A 19,521-nucleotide genomic window follows, 5' to 3' on the forward strand; every position below is an offset into this window, starting at 1 on the left:
ATCTCTCTTGGGGTTCTCCTCGCCCTACAGTTCCCCACCTGGCAGCCAGAGGGCGCCTGTCAACACCTAAGCCCTCTCCAGTGCCTTTTCCTGCAGAGCTCCTCTAAGCTGGCCTCTCACTCAAAATAAAGGCCTAAATCCTCATCAGGGCCCACCAGGCTTTGCACAATCTGGTCGCCATGTGACTTGCTAGCTACTATGCCCTTCTTCATTCATTTGGCTCTGGCCACACTAGCCTCCTTCTTGCTGCTCAACCATGTTGGATCCTTGCACTAGCTGTTCCCTCTGTCATTCACACTGTTCCTTACTTGCTCACTCCCTCTAGATCTCAAACACCATTTCCTTAGAGATGTCCCGCTGCCTGCACTCTCTAAAGTAGCACCGTCCCTCCCTTTCTCCCAGGCACTTTCTATCAAACTCTCCTGTTTTGTTTTCATTATAACACACTTGCTATCTAGAATCAGTCCATTTATTCCTTCATGTAATTGTCTGACAGCGGTTCCCAGCTGGAGACAATTATGTCTCCCACGGGATATTTGGAAAGGTCTGGAGACTAGAAATGATTGTCCTGACTTTGGCGACGGGAGTACTACTGGCATTTAGTTGGGTAGAGGCTAGGGGTGCTACTGAACCATCCTGCAATACACAGGACAGCCCTTATAACAAAGACTGTCCAGCCCCAGCTGTCAGTAGTGCTAAGAGAAACCCTAGCTAACCCTTCACCCCCATTAAAATGCAGGCAATATGAGACATTTGTCTTCCATTCTGCTGATCCTCAGTTTGGGAGCATAATGGGGTCCTCAAAATATCTGTTGTAGTTAACCACCGTCCTAAAGGAGCCAATGGACAAATCCCTTCTTTGCAGCTAGTCAGTGTCATGGAGTGGGAGGGAGGAACTAATGAGAGGCTCTTCTAGATGAAAAATAGTGGGGGGGCGCCTGGGTGGCTCAGTGGGTTAAAGCCTCTGCCTTTGGCTCAGGTCATAATCCCAGGGTCCTGGGATCCAGCCCCGCATCGGGCTCTCTGCTCAGTGGGGAGCCTTCTTCCTCCTCTCTCTGCCTGCATCTCTGTCTACTTGTGATCTCTATCTGTCAAATAAATAAAATCTTTAAAAAAAAAATCCCTGAACCTTAAAAAAAAAGAAACGAAAAAAAGTGGGAAAAAACCTACAGTTGAATTATATGAGAAGCCCTATAATTGGGTCCTGGTTTGAATGAATCAGCTGCGAAAGATATTCCATGGACAATTAAGGAAACTGCAAAAGGACTTAAAATTACTTGATATTGAAGAATTGTTGCTAGGTTTTTTGGGTGTGAGAATGGCAGTGTGGTTACATAGGAAATGTCCTTATTTTTAGAGGCACACACTATGTACGGGTGAAATCTCACAACGCTTGATTTCTTTTAAAATACCATGGCAGGGGCGCCTGGATGGCTCAGTGGGTTAAAGCCTCTGCCTTTGGCTCGGGTCGTGGTCCCAGGGTCCTGGGATTGAGCCCCACATTGGGCTCTCTGCTCAGTGGGGAGCCTGCTTCCTTCTCCCCCCTCTCTCTGCCTGCCTCTCTGCCTACTTGTGATCTCTGTCAAATAAATTAATAAAATCTTTTTAAACTTTTTTTTAGATTTCATGTATTTATTTGACAGAGAGAGATCACAAGTAGGCAGAGAGGCAGGCAGAGAGAGAGGGGAAGCAGGCTCCCTGCTGAGCAGAGATCCTGATGCTGATGCCGGGCTCAATTCGGGGCTCAATCCCAGGACCCTGAGATCATGACCAGAGGCAAAGGCAGAGGTTTAACGCACTGAGCCACACAGGCGTCCCTAATTAAATAAATAAAATCTTAAAAAAATATCATGGGAATGGGGCGCCTGGCTGCCTCAGTTGGCAGAGAATGTGACTCTTGATCTTGCAGTGGTGAGTTTGTGTATCGAGATAACTTAAAAAAATACCATAGCAATAAATAAGTAAACCAAATGTGGAGGCATGTCCATGTCAACATTTTGATAGAAAGTGCTACTTTAGCCTTTGAGGAGGTGAACTTGAAGACTTTCTGAAATAAAGGAGTGATAGGAACAGTGTGACAGAGAGGGAACAGCATGACTTTTCAATCTTGATGGATATATGGGGGTTCAGTGTACTATTCTCACTGCTATAAGGATTTACATTTAAAAAAATCTCTGGGGGCACCTGGCTGGCTTAGTCAGTGGAGCATGCAACTCTTGATCTCAGGGTTATAGGTTCGAGCATGCTGGGGGTAGCGATCATTTAAAAATTTAAAAATCTTTAAAAATAAATCTCTGAGTGAATGAATGAATGAGTAAGTGAATGAATTCAGCAGATTCTTCTGGACTCCCCAGGTCTGGCACTGGTGAAAAAAGAAAATGTTTTCCTAGCACCTGTCATTCTGGTATTAGAGGCATTTTAAAGTTACAGCAGAATGTTCCCAGTTAACAGTAGGCGGAAAGTGAATTTCAGAATGTGGAAGCAACATCTGGGTCCCACTGTAAGCAAGTGGTAAGTGCAGGATTCAAGGTCATATGTGGGAGATCTCAAAAGCCCTATCTGCCGGGTCATAGCTGTCTTCATCTCTCATGCATCCCTGTCTTCCCTCACCTGCAGGAACTTACCAAAACAGTACTTTTTTTTAATGCATCTGGGACTGATCTTCTGGCAATGTAAACAGTCTAAGACTTCTTCTCTTAGCAAGTCTGGAAAGGAGGGAAGGGAGAAGTGTGATAAGGGCAGATATCAAAGGACTGGCAAGGGGCAGGAAGGCGGGGGAAAGAGATGGGAGTCTTTGGCCCTCCTGAATTTGGAGATCCCCTGCACAGCACAGGAAGATGAGAAAAGTGCCCTGATTCACATTAAAAATAATTTTTAGGGGCGCCTGCTTGGCTCAGTCAGTGGAGCATGTGACTCTTGATCTCAGGGTTGTAAGTTTGAGCCCCACGTTGGGTATAGAGATGACTTAAGATTAAAATTTTAAAAATTAGAGAAAAATTTTTATAGAATCGAAGAGTTGAATTGAGTTGCAATTGTCCTGTTGTCCAACATTTGCTTGTAGACATCTAATTACTTAAACAAATGTTAGATTTGTCGATTGAATGTCTATAGATCATTTAATTTGTAGACATCTGTAGATTAAATGTCCACAAACAGAATGCTTGCATTTCTACATTCCTGTTTTGCAGGCCCTTGTGACAGATAGTGGGTAGATGCTCATGAATCTGTCTCCTCCTCTTCCTGACTCTCTCTCTCTCTCTCTCTCTCTCTCTCTCCATTTCCCAGGCTCCTTTGCAGTAGGTTGCAACCACGTGACCAGAGTTCTGGCCAATGGAAAGTGGGCAGACAGATGCGGCCAGTTCTCGTCCAGGACAAACAAGTACCTGTCGGAGATTTCCCTATTCTCTCTTCCTTCTAAAGTTAGCTTAGAAGCCACGACACAGGTCCGGGCTATATCCCCGGCCTACCACTTGGAAGAAAAGTTCAACTCTCACAGGAATTTGAGTAAGAGAGAAATCTTTCTTTCGTTAAACCACTGAGATGTGGTGTTTATTTGCTCTATGACCTGGCCTGTCCATCCTGACATCCCCCAAAATAATTTTTTTGCAAGTTGCAACCACTTCCATGAGCCCTCAAAAATCAGATATCCCTAGATATTATAGCTTTGGGGAGGGGGAGTCACCAGATGGAGTAGATGATAGTGGAGCTTGATTGGGGGGAGATAGGGTAAAGAGGTATGGAAGGGTAGAGAAGGGAGGGGCAAAAAAGAAACCCAGGACTCACGGCAAATTTTGCGATGGCAGGCTGCAAGAGAAAAGATCTGAAGTGAGTTAAGCGGGAAAGCAATTTGAGAATTTAATGGGAAGGGACCAGGGGAGGGAGAAGTGTGTCTGGAAATGAGAGCAGGGAGTATTGGGAAGAGGCAGAGAAGAGTGAGTCACAGGGGAGGTGAGCAAGGAGTCTGGGAGACAAGGTGGGAGAAGGGGATTTAATGGTAATAGGGGAGGAGGGGCTTGGTGGAGAGAGATGCTGCACCTTTCTGTTCATATGATTTTAAACCTTTCTTGAGTTCCTTGATCACTCTCTCCCTGAGAGCCACCAGCTCCTCTAGCAGAGGCCCATCTGAGGAGAGAGAGATACAGATATCCTTGTGGGCTGGGAGGCGCCCAGCAAGCCCACCCCATCTGCAGCTTCAGAGAGATGAGGAAACCCCTTTTCATTCACCAAGAGGAACCCAGACCGGGTATTACTTAAGTTGTGGCCTGGGAGGTCTTGCATCTAGCTTCTGATCCACTGTGGGGCCCCAGGACAAACCACTTTCCTCTGGCCTCAGTTTTCTGACCTGGTAAGTAGTAGAACAGACTTGGTTTCCTCTCCCTTCCTTTCCTCTGACCCGTTCTCCTCTCCTGTCTACACTCACTCCTTCATCCAGCTGATTTCATCCAGCTTCATGGTTTTGTATATTACCTAGACCTTCACTGCCCAATATGGCAGCCACTAGCCCGCATGGCTATTGAATACTCGAAATGCGCTAGTCTGAGTCGAGGTCTGCTCTTAGTATAAAATGTGTGTGAGAGTTTGAAGACATGGTGTGAATAAAATAACTGAAAAAAAAAACCTCAATAATTTTTATGTTGCTTGCATGTTGCAATGGTCTTTTAGGTATCGGGCTAAATAAAATATATTAAAATTAATTTCACCTGTTTCTGTTACCTTTTTAAACACGAGGCTACTGGAGAATTTAAAATTACGTGTGACTCCTACTTGTGCCTCACATCGTATCTCCACCGGACAGCACTGTTCTGCGTACACCGATTTCTCCCTCATCGATGTCCCTAGTCTAGACCGCTCACGGCCTGAGCACTCACTCCCTGAAGTCCAGATGCTTGGAGCCAAATACCCACTTAGGAGCTCTGCTCCGATGTCTGATGGGCATCTTATAATCAGTAAGTCCAAAACGGAACCTTGACACATTCCTCCAAGCCTACTCCCAACCCTCGAGTCTTCTCCACCTTAGGAGATGGGAGGTGCCTGATTCTAATTGTTCAGCCCAGTCCTTGGTGCTTTGCCTCCTTTCTCCTCACACCCTGCATGCAGTCTGTCAACATGCATGTTATATGAACAAAACCTGTCTGTTCAATATCCAAGATAGGGCGCCTGGATGGCTCAGTCGGTTAAGCATCTGCCTTCGGCTCAGGCTGTGATCCCAGGGTCCTGGGATCAAGCCCCGCATCGGGCTCCCTACTCAGCTGGGGGTCTGCTTCTCCTTCTCCCTTTGCCCCGCCCCACCTCTCATGCTCTCACTCAGATAAATACATAAAATCTTTGGGGTGCCTGGGTGGCTCAGTGGGTTAAGGCCTCCGCCTTTTGCTCAGGTCATGATCCCAGGGTCGTGGGGTTGAGCCCCACATTGAGCTTTCTGCTTAGCTGGGAGCCTGCTTCCTCCTCTCTCTCTCTCTGCCTGCCTCTCTGCCTACTTGTGATCTCTCTATGTCAAATAAATAAATAAATAAAATCTTTAAAAATATACATCCAAGACAGATCCAGGAATATGATCTCCCTTTCAACCCTTCCCCAGCTACCACCTTGTTCCAGCCACAATCATGTCTTGCCTGGGCCACCATGGCAGCTTCTTGCTGGTCTGCCTGTCCACCATGGTAGCTTCTTGCTTGTCTGCCAGGCTCCCCCATGCCCTGCTAAAATCTCCTCTCCACAACCAGAGGTATGCTCTTAGAATCACAGTAAGCTCACCTGTATCCCCCTTCTTCTGCTCAGAGCCCTCCCATGTGACCCAGAAGAGAAGCCAAAAGTCCTCACCATGGCCTGGAAGGCTCTAGCCCACTTGCCCATCCCCGCCCCCTTACCTCTAGGACCTCATCTTCCACATCTCTCCCTCTCTGCACTCCAGCCTCCCTGGCTTCCTTGAGGTTCTGTGAATATGCCAAACATAGGCCCATCTCAGAAATGTGTTCTAGCTGTTCTTTCTGCCTGCAGTCTTCTATCCCAGCAGCTTTCTGAGGCTTTCCCCTGTCCTTCAGGTCTGCTCACATGCCGACTTGTCGGTGACATCCCTTTGGCTGCTTGACTTCATACTGTGGCCCCCACCCTACTCCTAGCAACCCCTATCCCCTGGCCCCTGCAGTATTTTCTCCATAGTATTTGTTCTCATTTATGTTATGCAGTAAAGGTTTAACTCAGCAGGTCTGGTTTGTCCAAACCCTGCACATTCCAAAAAAAAAAAAAAAAAAAAAGGTCTGGTTCCTCTAAGTCCTTAGAATATCCAGCCTGGGAAGGATGTCTTTCTGGGGATGCCTGGCTGGCTCGTTAGTACAGCATGCGACCCAGTCCCAGGGTTGTGAGTTCAAGCCCCACATTGGGCATGGAGCTTACCAAAAAGAGTGTCACATGGTAGCGGCTTGACCTCCGGAGAGGCCGGAGACCAGGTAGCTACGTCAGCCACTTGAGTTCTCCGCACCAACATGACCGAGCCCCAAATGAAACAGTAATAGTCGGTGAAATGGCTGGCCAGGGGGCTTCAAAAATGTCAGTGTCATAAAGAGAAACAAATGTGGTGCGTGATCCCAGAGCAGATCTAGGGTTGGAAGAAAGGCAGTGATGGAAGCCATGACTGTGACCGTTGGAGAAATTTGAGGACTGGATATCGGATAGTATGGAGCTGGCATTAAATTTCCTAGGTCCACTCATAGTGCAAGGAAATACCCTTCCTGGCCCTCAGGAGATCTCCCATTGAAGAAATTCATGTTGAAGTGTCACTAACTCTTAAAAGGTACACACACAGAACAAATGAGGCAATGTGTTAAGGTGAACAAATGGTGTATAGGTGTTCATGGTACTGATCTTGCAACTTTTATAACCATTGGAATTTTCTCAAATTACAAAAATCACCTTTTTAAAAGGTGAGAGCTTTAGCTACTGCTTTCAATTGGAGCTTTAAAATTATTGATACTCAGGCCCCACACCTGATATTCTGATTTTCTTGGCCACTGCCCGGGCTTCTTAAAAGCTCTCTAGGGGATTCAAAGGTGCAGCCTGAGTCGAGACCTGCTGCTCTAAACCTTGTGTGTTAAGGTTCAGATAGTAAATATTTTCAGCTTTGAGGGCTAGATGGTCAGTGTCACAACTATTCAGTTCTGCCTTGGAGAGCAAAAGCGGTGGAAGACAATATGTAAATTATTATTGTTCTAATAAAACTTTATTTATAAAACAGGGGGTTGGCAAAAGGATTTGGCCCCCAGCTGTATTTTGCCAACCTCCGTTCTAGGCAGGAAGTCTAGATGCAGCATAATGATCTTAATAGCTAACATTTATTGGGCACTTACTGTTTGCCTGGCTTTGTTCTAAATGCACACGCACAAACTCATTTACCCTTCTCAGTGACCATGAGGTAAGTGCTATTATTCCTGTTTTACAGATGAGGAAACTGAGGCACAAATAAGTCAAACATCCATGGGGCCCTCTACTGCCCTCTACTGGGGAATGTTATAAGGCCCTCAAATGACTAACCCCCCTGGGGCCACTGAATACAAAACCAGAAGAGACACCGCAGTGGTGGCGGTTAGGAACATAATGTCTGCGCTATGTACTTCAGACAGGTTACCTAACTTCTCTGAACCTCAGTCTCCCGCTCTGTAAAGGGCAGATCATAGTAGCGCCCACAGTGATGAACTGTCCCTTGACTTTTTTGAGTAAAACACTTAGAACCCTGACAGACACACACTAAAGGCTATACTCATGTGTTTTGTTTTACTTGTTTTGTTTTGAATATCAAGGGAATGTGTGGTGGACTCATGAAAAGGGAGGACGGAGAAGGGGGTTGGGAAAAGGTTTTCCCTCTTCGCTCCTACCTGTTAGAGAATTAACCATTAAGTGGCTTGTCTGGTTCTTGATAAAGGACGTCACATGTTCCAGGTGATCTATCCCTGGGGGCAAGATGGGAGGAAATTCCAGTGGGTCCCTCAGAGAGCCAGGGGACACCCTCCTCTTCCGCCAGGATGGTCCCACCCTCCCCTCTTGGAAAGGCAGGCCCCAAAGCATCTATCTCCCACCCCAGCCTCGGGCTACCCCACGGGTCTCTCCCCCTCCCCACTAACCTCCCTCAGTGCCAGGAACCCTGCACTCTCCAGCACGCACCCACTTTCCCCACAAAGGCGTTCAGAGCGTAGTCCCGGAAGAAAGGCCCCTCCATGCCCAGGAGCACGGCCTGGGCACGCTCCAGCAGCTGCTGGAAATGGAAGCGCTTGGGGATGAGGGCGGAGTGCAGCTGTCTCAGGGCCTCCTGCACTGAGCGGTCACACTGCAGGCAGCCCCAGCCTCCGTGGGCGCTCAGGCCCAACAGCAGCAGGAGGGCCAAGGCCAGAGGCATGGCAGGGTCTTTGTGACGTCACAGAGGAAAGCTGCCCAGCCCCACCCCCCAGGTAAGGGCGGGGTTAGGGAGGCGGTGGGGGAAGGGGGAACACTGCGCAAAGGCACGTGTTTGCTGAGTACCTACTACGATGTCAGGCATGGTTCTAGAAGCTAGGGAGAGAGTCTAGAAAAACACGGGTCTCTACCTTGTACCCCTGGGTCATTCATTCATTCATTCATTCAACCTGGGAGGGAGAAGCAGACTCCCGTTGAGCAGGGAGCCCCACCGTGGGCTGGATCCCAGGACCCTGGGGTCATGACCTGAGCCCAAGGCAGACACTCAACCGGAGTCACCCAGGCTCCCCTTCTTTTTACTTTCTTAACATGGCTAGCAGAAATTTTGAAATTACATGTGTGGCTCACATTATATTTCAATTGGGCGTCGCCGGTCTAGCACATAGGTGATGCCCAATACGTATCAATTGAATTGGTTAGATGTGATTGAATTAGCTGGGGGTTGATGCAGGGAATCACGTAAGGTGTAGTGAGAAAACTGACCACAAGGGGGCGCTCACACCCGGATGAAATTTTCCCTCACTCCCACTTGAGTCTTACCCTTGACTGCCTGTAGCCCTCGCCCACAGGAGGGCGATATCCTAGCTAATGCCATGGAGCCATTTGAGATAAGAACTGAGCTATGAACTTGCTGGTCTTCCCTCTTCCTCCATTACTACGCCCCATGCAGCCAGTGAGTCAAGGGACTATTTGCCCAAAGAAGTTTTCAGAAGGGGATGGAAAACAAAGGTAGGAGAACAAAAACTGTAAATTCCCCAGCTTCTAAGCACCAAATCCTCAGGTCGAGGTGCAAGGCAGGAAGAATCAGGAAGCAGAACCGGTTTTGTTTCTCTGGTAATGCCCCCACGTTCAAGTGCAATTTGGTAAAACTTAGTTAAATCAATCATCTCCAGATTTCACAGTCTGGCAATTCCACTCTTTTTTGAGGCAGAGGCTGAAGAAATTCTCACACTCACCCACTAGGGGGCAAAGTTTTCATCACAATGTTGTTCATGTCAAGTGTGTCAAAGGCAACCTGGTGTCCCTCACCGGGGATGAGGAGGTGCCCCAGAGTGTCCAGGGCAAAGGATTCTGCAGCCACCGGAAGCAACAGATGTGCCTGCACCAAGAAGGCTGGGTTGGAGTGACAATAGTAAGAAACAGAGCCAGACCTCCCACCCAGTGCTGCTGATATAACTTTAAGATCCATCCATCCCAACCAAAAATACACAATGCATAAGAACACCTACGAACAAAAGGATACAATTAACACGACAGTGGCAGCTCTAGCAAGGAAGCAATGTGGAGTGACTAAATGGGAAATAAATCAAACTAACACCTGCTTTGTGTGAACCAGGTGGTTAAGCGCACTGCTGGGGTCAGACTGCCTGTGCTTGAATTAATTAATAATTAAGCTCTTTCACTTAATCACTGGGTGGCCTCAGGCAAATTAGGTAACTCACGGTGCCATAGCTGCCTCATCCATAAAATGAAATGACAAGTGTCCCTACATTATGGGGTTATTCCAAGGATTAAGTAAGACAGATACTGTTTAGAGCAGTACATAGCAAACACTATCTAAGTGCTGGCTATTTTTATAAGCTTTATGAAATGAAGATTATGATTTACTTAATCTTTGCACCTGAGGTTATTAAAAATGGAAGGGAGGGGGTGCCTGGGTGGTGCAGTTGGTTAAGCCTCCGATTCTTGGTTTCAGCTCAGGTCGTGATCTCAGAGTTGTGAGATCGAGTCCTGCTTTGAGCTCCATGTTCAGTTCAGAGTCTGCTTAAGACCATTTTTCCTTCTGTCCCTCCCCCCTAAAATAAGTAAATAAATAAATACATACATAAAAGTTTAAAAACTAAAAAAAATTAAAAAAGGAAGGGAGGGGGGCCTTCGCAGCTGGGGAGAGGAAAGAGATTTGAGGACAGGGGAAACAAAAGATCTGGAGGTGAACATGGGGGTTTCTGAGCGTGGCAGGGGTGAAAGGACATGAAAGATGCCTGTATTAGTCAGGGCGGGCCGGATTATGCTGCCATAACAGGCAGTCTCAAAATCTCGGTGGCTTAAAACAGCAAACTTATTTTTCACTCATGACATTATGACTGGCTGGTCAAGACTCTGGCAGAGGGGAAAAAAAGAAGAAAACCCACATTCATTCTTAAAAGTTTCCACCCACAGATGACACCTGCTCCTTGGCCAAATTGAGTCTCCTGGCCATACCACACTTCAGCATGAGGAAGAGCGACTCCTCATGCGCCCAGAAGGACTGACAGTTGAAATATTTGTGAGCAGCTTGAATGACTGGCTCGAAGCCCGGTTTAAGCTTAGGGATCTGAGAGCTAAGACAACTTGTCCTTCAAGTCTGGGACTGGCTCAGAGAAGTTCTATCACACCACCACGGTGGGCAGTGTAATATTCCCCTATCACTGTGTAACAAAAAAAAAATCCAAACACAGTGCCTAAAAATAACAATAAGCGTTTGTTATCTCACAGTTACTGTGGGTCAGGAATTAGGAAGTGGCTGAGCTTGTACACCGTGCTGGCTCAGAATCTCATGATATCAGCCTGGGCTGTAGTCATCCGAAGGCAAGACCGGGGCAGGAGAAACTTCCTCCACTGTGGCCCCCTCACAAGCTGGTACTGGCCCTTGGCAGAAAGCCTCAAATCCCTACTCTTACAGGCTTCTCAGAGGTCCACAAGGTATATCAGCTGGCTTCTTCCAGAGTGAACATTTCAAGAGAAAGCCAGTCAAAGGGGCCATGTCTTTTGCGACCTAGCCTCCAAAGCCGCACACCATTACTTCTACCACGTTCTATTGATTGGAAGCAAGACACGGAGTCTGACTCACATTGCAGGGAAGGGCGATTAGCTCCACCCTTTGAAGGAAGGAGGACCCAGGCAGCCAGGTGGAATGGTGGAGTATGTCTTTGGCCATGGGAATGCTCTGTACCTGTTGGATAGGCTCAGGAGCATTACAGGAAATATGGTAGAGATTGCTAGTTGACACCAAAATCTGGTCCCCCTTGAGCACATACAAGTCCCACACATTATTCTAGTTACTCATGTTTAATCTAAGTAATTCTCATGACAACCTTGCGAGGTAATAAAACAACACCTAACATTTATGGAGCACTTATTACACACCACACATTGTCCTAACTATATTTTACATGCTTCAACTCATTCAGTCTCACGACAACTCAGTGAGACAGGTACGGTTTTGACCTGCATTGATAAATGGGAAAACTAAGAGTTTAAGTAATGATTCTAAGGTGGCGCAGCTGGTGAATTGCAAGAGCTGGGATTTGAACCCAGGCAGTCCAAATCCCGGGGCCATGCTCTTGACCACTACGCTACATTAGAAAGAAAACAGGGTATGCTTTGTGCACACATTGCTGCTGTAAAAAGTTGCACCTGTGGCTCCAAAATTTTCGGAGGGTTCACTGTGCTCCATGAACCTCCTAGTGTAATTGACATAATGTAGTGTATTGTCTAAACAAAGGCAATCTCAAGCACCTTTAAGCAGCACACAGCTTTAAAAAAATCCTTATTTGACAGATGCAGAAACTGAGGCTTAGCAGGGTCGAGCTGCTCCCGCTGGGCTGTGTGGGTAGGGACAGGAGCAGCAGTGGGGCCAGGCAGCCCGGAAGAGGTCACTACAGTCCTGGGGGGGGGGGGGTCATGCTAATGGCCCGGTTTGGCATTGGTGGGAGGCTGAAAGGATGCCAGGGAAACGGTTGGAGGGATTTGGCGTTGAGCCCAGAAGACGAGGCGGAATTAGAGGAGGCAGCTCCTGGGTTGGGTGGGGGTGGGTTGGGGTTGCGGGGGAGGGGGTTGGGGAACAGTGTTGGGGAGGTGGGGAGGGCCGGGGAGAGTGGTAGGTGGGTGGGGGATATTTGGGGTGCAGTGGAGGAGGGGCGGGTTTGGTGGGTTGGGAATCCGTGTTGGTGGGGGGGATGCAGTCCCACAGTCCACCACCCGGGCCCAGCCCCCTCTCCAGTTCACACTGCGTAGTTACAGAAGCAGCCGTTTGTCCTCATGTGCTGGTGTGGGAAGATAAATTGGGACAATTACTTTGGAAATGGTCTGGCCGGACCCAGGAGGTCTGGCCAGTGCCCATCCCCTCGCTCTTGTGTGCTCCGTGAGAAGGGTGTGCGCACGCGTCCGTATACCGGGCGCCCACAGCCACGCCCTTCCTAATGATCCCAAGCCGGGAACAATTCAGATGTCCATCACCAGGAGACTTGCTGCGTAATTGCACAGAGCTTTTGTAGATTCGTAAAAGGGCATTGCTGTTCCTCAGTTTTCTAGCGACTGGTTGGCAAAATCACGTGTTGCAGCTTTGTGGTTCTTAAAATATTTCAGACATTCGTGAACTATGAACCATCTTAACCTCACTGTCTTGCTAGATCGCCGGCGCTGTACCTTCCCCGATGCCGGCTCTCCTTTTCACATGGGGACACATACTTCCTGTCCGCTCTAACAGTGTTCATTTGGGTCTCCGATGTTCTGTAAACACTGCCTTCCTCCCGGCGGGGCCCTGGACCCCTAACCCATGGGTGAAAATGGTCCAACTTTGGACCATTCAACCACCAGAACAAAATTGTTTTAATTGACAGTTGCAGAAACGTGGCATGGTTTTACATTGATCGTTTGCTAATGTAATCAGTGGATTTTGCATGTATGACAACACATTCTTGGATCATAAAAACAGAACAAAATCCACACTGTGGCACGTTCCTCCAATTCATTCATGCGGCACGGTGCTGGGACAAACGGTCACCAGATGCACATCATGTTGGATGCATTTCTTACACATGACTTCATGCCAAAGAAGTCACACAAAGGAGATGAAATCGGAGATTCCGTTGACGGAAAGCTCAGAACAGGCCAAAGCCAACCACAGGATCAGGTAAACGGACAAGGAAATGGGGGTAGGGGCCAGGAGGAGGGGGTGCAGGGTTCCCTTTTGTGACCAGCTGGTGACTGACTACAAGGGTTTTTCATTTTACAGCTGTCAACTAAGCTACAAGTTGTGACTTCTAAAACCAATTACATATTTTATTCTTAGAGGAAGGATAATTGACTGCCATGATCTGATCTCCATTTTATAAAATTGTAATAAAACACACACAACATAGAATTGACCACGGGGACTGTTTTTATTTATTTAAAAGATTTTATTTATTTTGAGAGGGAGAGAGCGACAGAGCACAAGAAAGGCAGGAGGGTCAATGGGAGAGGGAGAAAGAGAATCTCAAGCAAGCCCCAGGCCCAGTGCAGAGCCCTGCTCGGGGCTCGATCTCACCACCCTGAGATCATGATCTGAGTCGGAATCAAAAGTCAAGTGCTTAGCTGACTGAGCCACCACCTAGGTGCCCCTATTTTTTTTTCTAAGTTTTATTTATTTAAGTAATCTCTACACCCCACATGGGGCTCGAACACACAACCCTGAGATCCAGTGCCACACGCTCTTTTGACTGAGTGAGCCAAGTACCCCCCATTTTTAAAAAAGATTTTATTTAGGGGCACCTGGGTGGCTCAGTGGGTTAAAGCCTCTGCCTTCGGCTCAGGTCATGATCTCAGGGTCCTGGGATCGAGCCCCGCATCAGGCTCTCTGCTCAGCAGGGAGCCTGCTTCCCTTCCTCTCTCTCTGCCTGATCTCTGTCTGTCAAATAAATAAATAAAATCTAAAAAAAAAAGATTTTATTTATTTATTTGACAGAGAGAGAGAGATCACAAGTAGGCAGAGAGGCAGGCGGGGGGGTGGGGAGTAGGCTCCCCGCTGAGCAGAGAGCCTGATGTGGGGCTCGATCCCAGGACCCTGGGATCATGACCTGAGCTGAGGGCAGAGGCTTAACCCACTGAGCCACCCACGTGCCCCCAGGTACCTCCCATTTTAACCATTTTTTACATTTTACCATTTTTCACTACAGTGGCCGATAAGTACATCACTACCATCTGTCGCCAGACCCATGAGATCCTAATTCTCCATTCCCGCTCCCCTCAGCCTCTGGCATCCAATATTTTATTTTCTGACTCTCTGAGTTTAACTACTCTAAGAACTTCGTATGAGTGGAGTCAGGCAGTGTTTGCGTTTCTATGACTGGCGTGTTTCACTCAGCATGATGTCCTCAGGGTTCTCGCTGTTGTGGCAGGTAGCAGAATGTCCTTCCTTTTTAAGGCGGATTACTATTCCCCCAGATGGAGAGACCACATTTTGCTTATCCATTCATCCGTCCACAGACCCTTGGGATGCTTGCTTGCACATTATGTGTTTTATGTGTTCTATAGCTTTCTGGTTCTGTGTCGCATTTGGCAGCAAAAAAGCTTTAAAAAAATAATGTGCAGTGCTGTTTGCTGGATAAAGAGCACACACACACACACACACACACACACACACACCTGGTGGCCTGGGCCTGGGTGTCACCCTGAGACAGAGGTGGGGCCCGTGACCTGTCTCCTGGAGCATTTCTCACACCCACGGGGTGGGGCGAGGTCACACCTACCCACCAGCTTCTCTCCACTTCAGTCACCCGCCTTGAGGGAGCTACACCACCTCTGCTCAAACTTCAGCTCTGGGTGGCCTCTGGGGCCAGGACACCTCAGGAAATGCAGCACCCTCCCCAGCCCCGGGGCTTCTCTGCAAACAGCTGGGCTAGTGAGGCGCCCCCAGGCTGTCCGCCCTCCTGGAATCCCAGCTGTCCTCCCCATCCTCCAGCTCCGTGCCTCGCTGTTTTTCTCTTTTTGTCTCTCCCTCTCCGGGTCTCTGTCCCTGATCTCTAGATCACCATCTTTTGGTGCCCTTTTCTCTTGGCTTGCTTTTCCTTTTCCTTTTTCAGCCTTCCTGCCTTGCTTTGACCTGTGTTCAAGGAGCCACCTGCTCTCTGTGTGACCTTGGGCAAGAACTTGGCCTCTTTGTGCCCCCCCCAGCTGAGACACTACTGACATTGGGGAGGCCATCCTGTGCACTGTCATCTCTTGGCCTCCACCTGCACTCCACCCCCGCTGTGACAGCCACAGAAGTCTGTAAGCTGTTGCCCAGGTCCCCCATTTAAGAACCAGTGGGTAAACATTAGTCCCCAGAGTGAAGTGATCAAGAGAATGGGGGAGTGAAGACCTAATCACGTTGTACAACTTTGGGGTTTCAAATGACACCATCAAAAAAGTGAAAGGATGGGGTCACCTGCCTGGCTCAGTCGGTAGAGCACGCAACACATGATCTCAGAGTCATGAGTTCAAACCCCACATTGGGGGCGCCTGGGTGGCTCAGTGGTTTAAGCCGCTGCCTTCGGCTCAGGTCATGATCTCAGGGTCCTGGGATCGAGCCCCGCGTCGGGCTCTCTGCTCGGCAGGGAGCCTGCTTCCCTCTCACTCTCTCTGCCTGCCTCTCTGCCTACTTGTGATCTCTCTCTGTCAAATAAGTAAATAAAAAAAATCTTAAAAACAAAAACAACAACAACAAAAAAAACAAACCCCACATTGGGCATAGAGTTTACTTAAAATTACATTATATTAAAAAAAATGAGGGGCGCCTGGGCGGCTCAGTGGGTTAAAGCCTCTGCCTTCAGCTCAGGCCATGATCTCAGGGTCCTGGGATCGGGCCCCGCATCAGGCTCTCAGCAGGGAGCCTGCTTCCCTTCCTCTCTCTCTGCTTGCCTCTCTGCCTACTTGTGATCTCCCCCTCTCTGTGTCAAATAAATAAATAAAATCTTCAAAAAAAAAAAAAAAGAATTCCACCCACAGGGTGGAAGAACATACTTGCAAATCACAATTATGATAAGAGACTTGACTTATATCCAGTATATATAACAGACTAACAACTGAAAAAATAAATAACCCGATGAAGAAATGAGCAAAGAACTTGAATAGACATTTCTCCAGAGTAGATCTAGAAATGGCCAAGAAGCACATAGAAAGAGGCTTCATGCCATTAGTCGTCAGGGAAACACCAACCAAAACCTCAGCGAGAGACCATCTTTCACCACTGGGATGGCTGTAATCAAGGAGTCAGGTGCTCCTAAGTGTTGGCCGGAATGTGCAGAGACTAGAACCCTCATGCATTGCTGGTGTAGGGGTAAGATAGTGCAGCTGCTCTATAAAAATGGTCTGGATCTTCCTCAAAAAGTAAAACATAAAGTCACCCTATGACCCAGCAATTCTGCTCCTTGGTAAATATTCCAAAGCTTTGAAAGCCTATGTCCACGAGAAAGAGTGTGCACGCATGTTCAGAGCAGCGCTATTCACAATCGTTGGGAGGTGAAAAGGGCCCAAATGCCCACTAGCTGATGAACGGATAAACAAAATGGGGCCCATTCATGCAATGGAATATTATTCAGCCACAAAAAGCAATGATGCCGTGACGCACACTGTAACAGGAATGAATGGTGAAAATGTTATGCTAAGTGAAAGAAGCCAGACTTGAAAGACTTTGTGTTGTAGGACTCCATTCGTATGAAATGTCCAGAATAGGCAAATCCTTAGAGACAGAAACCAGAATTCATAGGGACCGAAACCCTGGTGGTCAGGGCCTGGGGGCTGGGGGACTGGGGAGCAATTGCTATTGAGTGTGGGGTTTTTTGGGAGATGATATTTCTTTCCCTGAACCTCAGTGTTCCCATCTGTAAAATGAGGCTGTATTAGTATCTCTATAGTACTTTTGCTTTGAGGGGCAACTGAGATGATGCTTTTAAAGTCCTTGTCCCATAAGTGTGAGCTGAAAGCAGCAGGAAAGATATCCCGTTGGATCCCCTCAGCGATTCTGATTGATGGGACACCTGGGTGGCTCAGTTGGTTAAGCGTCTACCTTTGGCTCAGGTCCTGATCTCAGGGTCCTGAGATCGAGCCCCATGTCAGGCTCCCTGCTCAGCAGTATGTCTGCTTCTCCCTCTCCCTGCTGTTCTCCCTGCTTGTGCTTTCTTTCACTCTCAAATAAATAAATAAAATCTTTAAAACCACAACAAAAAATTCTGATTGGTGAAGAGTCAGCCCCCTTCCTCTCCTTCTCCTCCTGGCCCTAGCCTCCTCCCTGGCTTTGGTCTCCCCACTCCAATCTATTCCCTCCAGGGCCCCAGAGCTGACCCTGCTCCTCCTTTGTGCATACCCTCCCATGGCTCCCTACTACCCCTAGGACAGAGCCTGGTCTGGCAATGGAGACACCCGGCCATACTCTCCCTTGCATCACATTCACTGTAGACCCAAGCACTCAGGGATGGCCTGACTCACAACGCTACTCCCTTGTCCATGCAGGTTTCCTCTGCCTTGAATGCCCTCCATATTCTCTCCTTCCCCACCTGCCCAGTGAACTCAGTTCTGGGCTGAAGTCACAGCTTGGCACATGCCCTTTGACCTAGCGATTCCAATTCTAGGAAGTCAGCCTTCAAATAACACCCACACATGAGCTCAGAGAACTAGGCACAAGGACATTTGTTCACAGTGGCACTGCTAATCATGGTGGAGGAGGGAATAACCTAAATGTGAAAAATGCAAGGCGCAAAACCCCATATATTCTGTGCTCTGCCCTCCCTACCTCACTCTGTGACCTTGGGAAAATTACTTTGCCTCTCTGAAGCTCCATTTCCTCGTCTATAAAGTGGAATGTTCATAATGTCAGAGGTCGCAGTAAAGATTAAGTAACAAAACATGCAGGGAAACATACAACTAGTAAGCATTCAAAAATAGAGCAAATAGTAAGCATTCAGAAAATGTTAGGGTTTTTTTTCTCCTTTTATTTTTTTTTCAGAGGGAGGGGTTGGGGCCGAGTCAGAGGGAGAGAGAGAATCTTAAGCAGGCTCCATTCCCCGTGTGGAGCTTAACACTGGGGCTTGATCCCACGACCCTAACATCATGACCCAAGCCAAAATCAAGAGTTGGATGCTTAACCACCCAAGCGCTCCAGAAAATGTTAGCTTTTGATATTAGGTCAGAGACTGGAAATTTTTTCTGGGAAGGGCCAGAGAATCAATATCTTTGCCTTTGTAGACCATCTGGTCCCTGTTGCAACCACTCAGCTCTGTTATTGTATCACACAGACGGTCACAGACAGTGCATCAGCAAATGAATGCAGCTGTGTTCCAAACAACAATTTAATAGAACAGACAGCTGGCCCCTAGGCCATGGTTTGCCAACCCCGGTATTATAACTGAAAAAGAGGGGCACCTGGGTGGTGCAGTTGGTTGACTCCTGGTTTTGGCTCAGGTCATGATATCAGGGTTATGGAATTGAGCCCCATGTCAGGCTCCAGGCTCAGTGAAAAGTCTGAGGAGTCTCTCTTCCTCTGCCCCTCCTCCCACTGTGCGCTCACTCACTCTCTCTCTCAAATAAATAAATCTTTAAAAAAAAAAAGAATTGAAAAAGGGACAACTATTTATTTTTTTAGGCTTTGTGTGCCCCTCCAACCTTTGAACTCTTGTCTCTCACAGTCTTTATCAGACTGCATTGTGCTATCTGTTTCTCTTTCCCTATGGGGCTCCAACCCTCCCACCACCAGACATTGAACTCTCCCAGGACAGGAACCTTATCTGAGCTACGTGGTTCTCTAGAACCCAACCTCCATCCTTGTTCTAGGAGCACAACAGGAACATTTGTTGCATTCATTCATTCATAGAGGCAAAACATGCCCCAACTACATGCCAGGTGCTGTTCTAGACCCTGAGACTATAATACAGACATGAACTCCTGGAGCTTATGTTGTAAAGGGGCAGACAGTCTGCCAGTCAAATAAACACCCCAAATATATAAGCTATTAGATGGTCCATTGCATCAAAGAGAAGTAAATAAAGCAGAAACAGAGGATGAGAGGTGAGGAAGGTGTTGCTAATTTCCATGGTTTGGCCAGTGGAGGCCTCACTGTGACGGTGAGGTCAGAAAGGCGATAAGGGAGTGAGTCATTGGGATTTCTCAGAGATGAACCTTTGGGTGGATGGAACAGGAAGTGCAAAGGTCCTGAGGTGGGAACAAGCCTGGAATTTTCAAGGAACAGCAAAGAAATCAGTGTGATAGCACTGAGAGCATTGGGGAAAGAGTTGAAGATCCAAGACAGAGCACAGGCTTGACGGGGGCACTATAGGGACAGTTACCCCAATCATGAAGTCTCCACCC

The 19,521-nt window shown here is 47.8% G+C and overlaps 1 protein-coding gene across 1 annotated transcript in view; it reads right to left on the minus strand.

Moving 5' to 3' along the window:
• The window catches only part of LOC123930554 (zinc finger protein 135-like), a 28,771-nt gene extending 20,388 nt beyond the window's left edge, over positions 1–8,383 (minus strand). The window contains 5 exon segments of the mRNA XM_045986771.1: positions 2,625–2,705; positions 3,784–3,804; positions 4,036–4,122; positions 7,866–7,940; positions 8,152–8,383. Of these exon segments, the coding sequence (XP_045842727.1) occupies positions 2,625–2,705; positions 3,784–3,804; positions 4,036–4,122; positions 7,866–7,940; positions 8,152–8,383 (496 nt within the window).
• Positions 8,384–19,521: the final 11,138 nt, after the last annotated feature.

Source organism: Meles meles, chromosome 19 (genome assembly GCF_922984935.1).
Source record: "Meles meles chromosome 19, mMelMel3.1 paternal haplotype, whole genome shotgun sequence".
In the NCBI taxonomy this organism is placed as follows: domain Eukaryota; kingdom Metazoa; phylum Chordata; class Mammalia; order Carnivora; family Mustelidae; genus Meles; species Meles meles.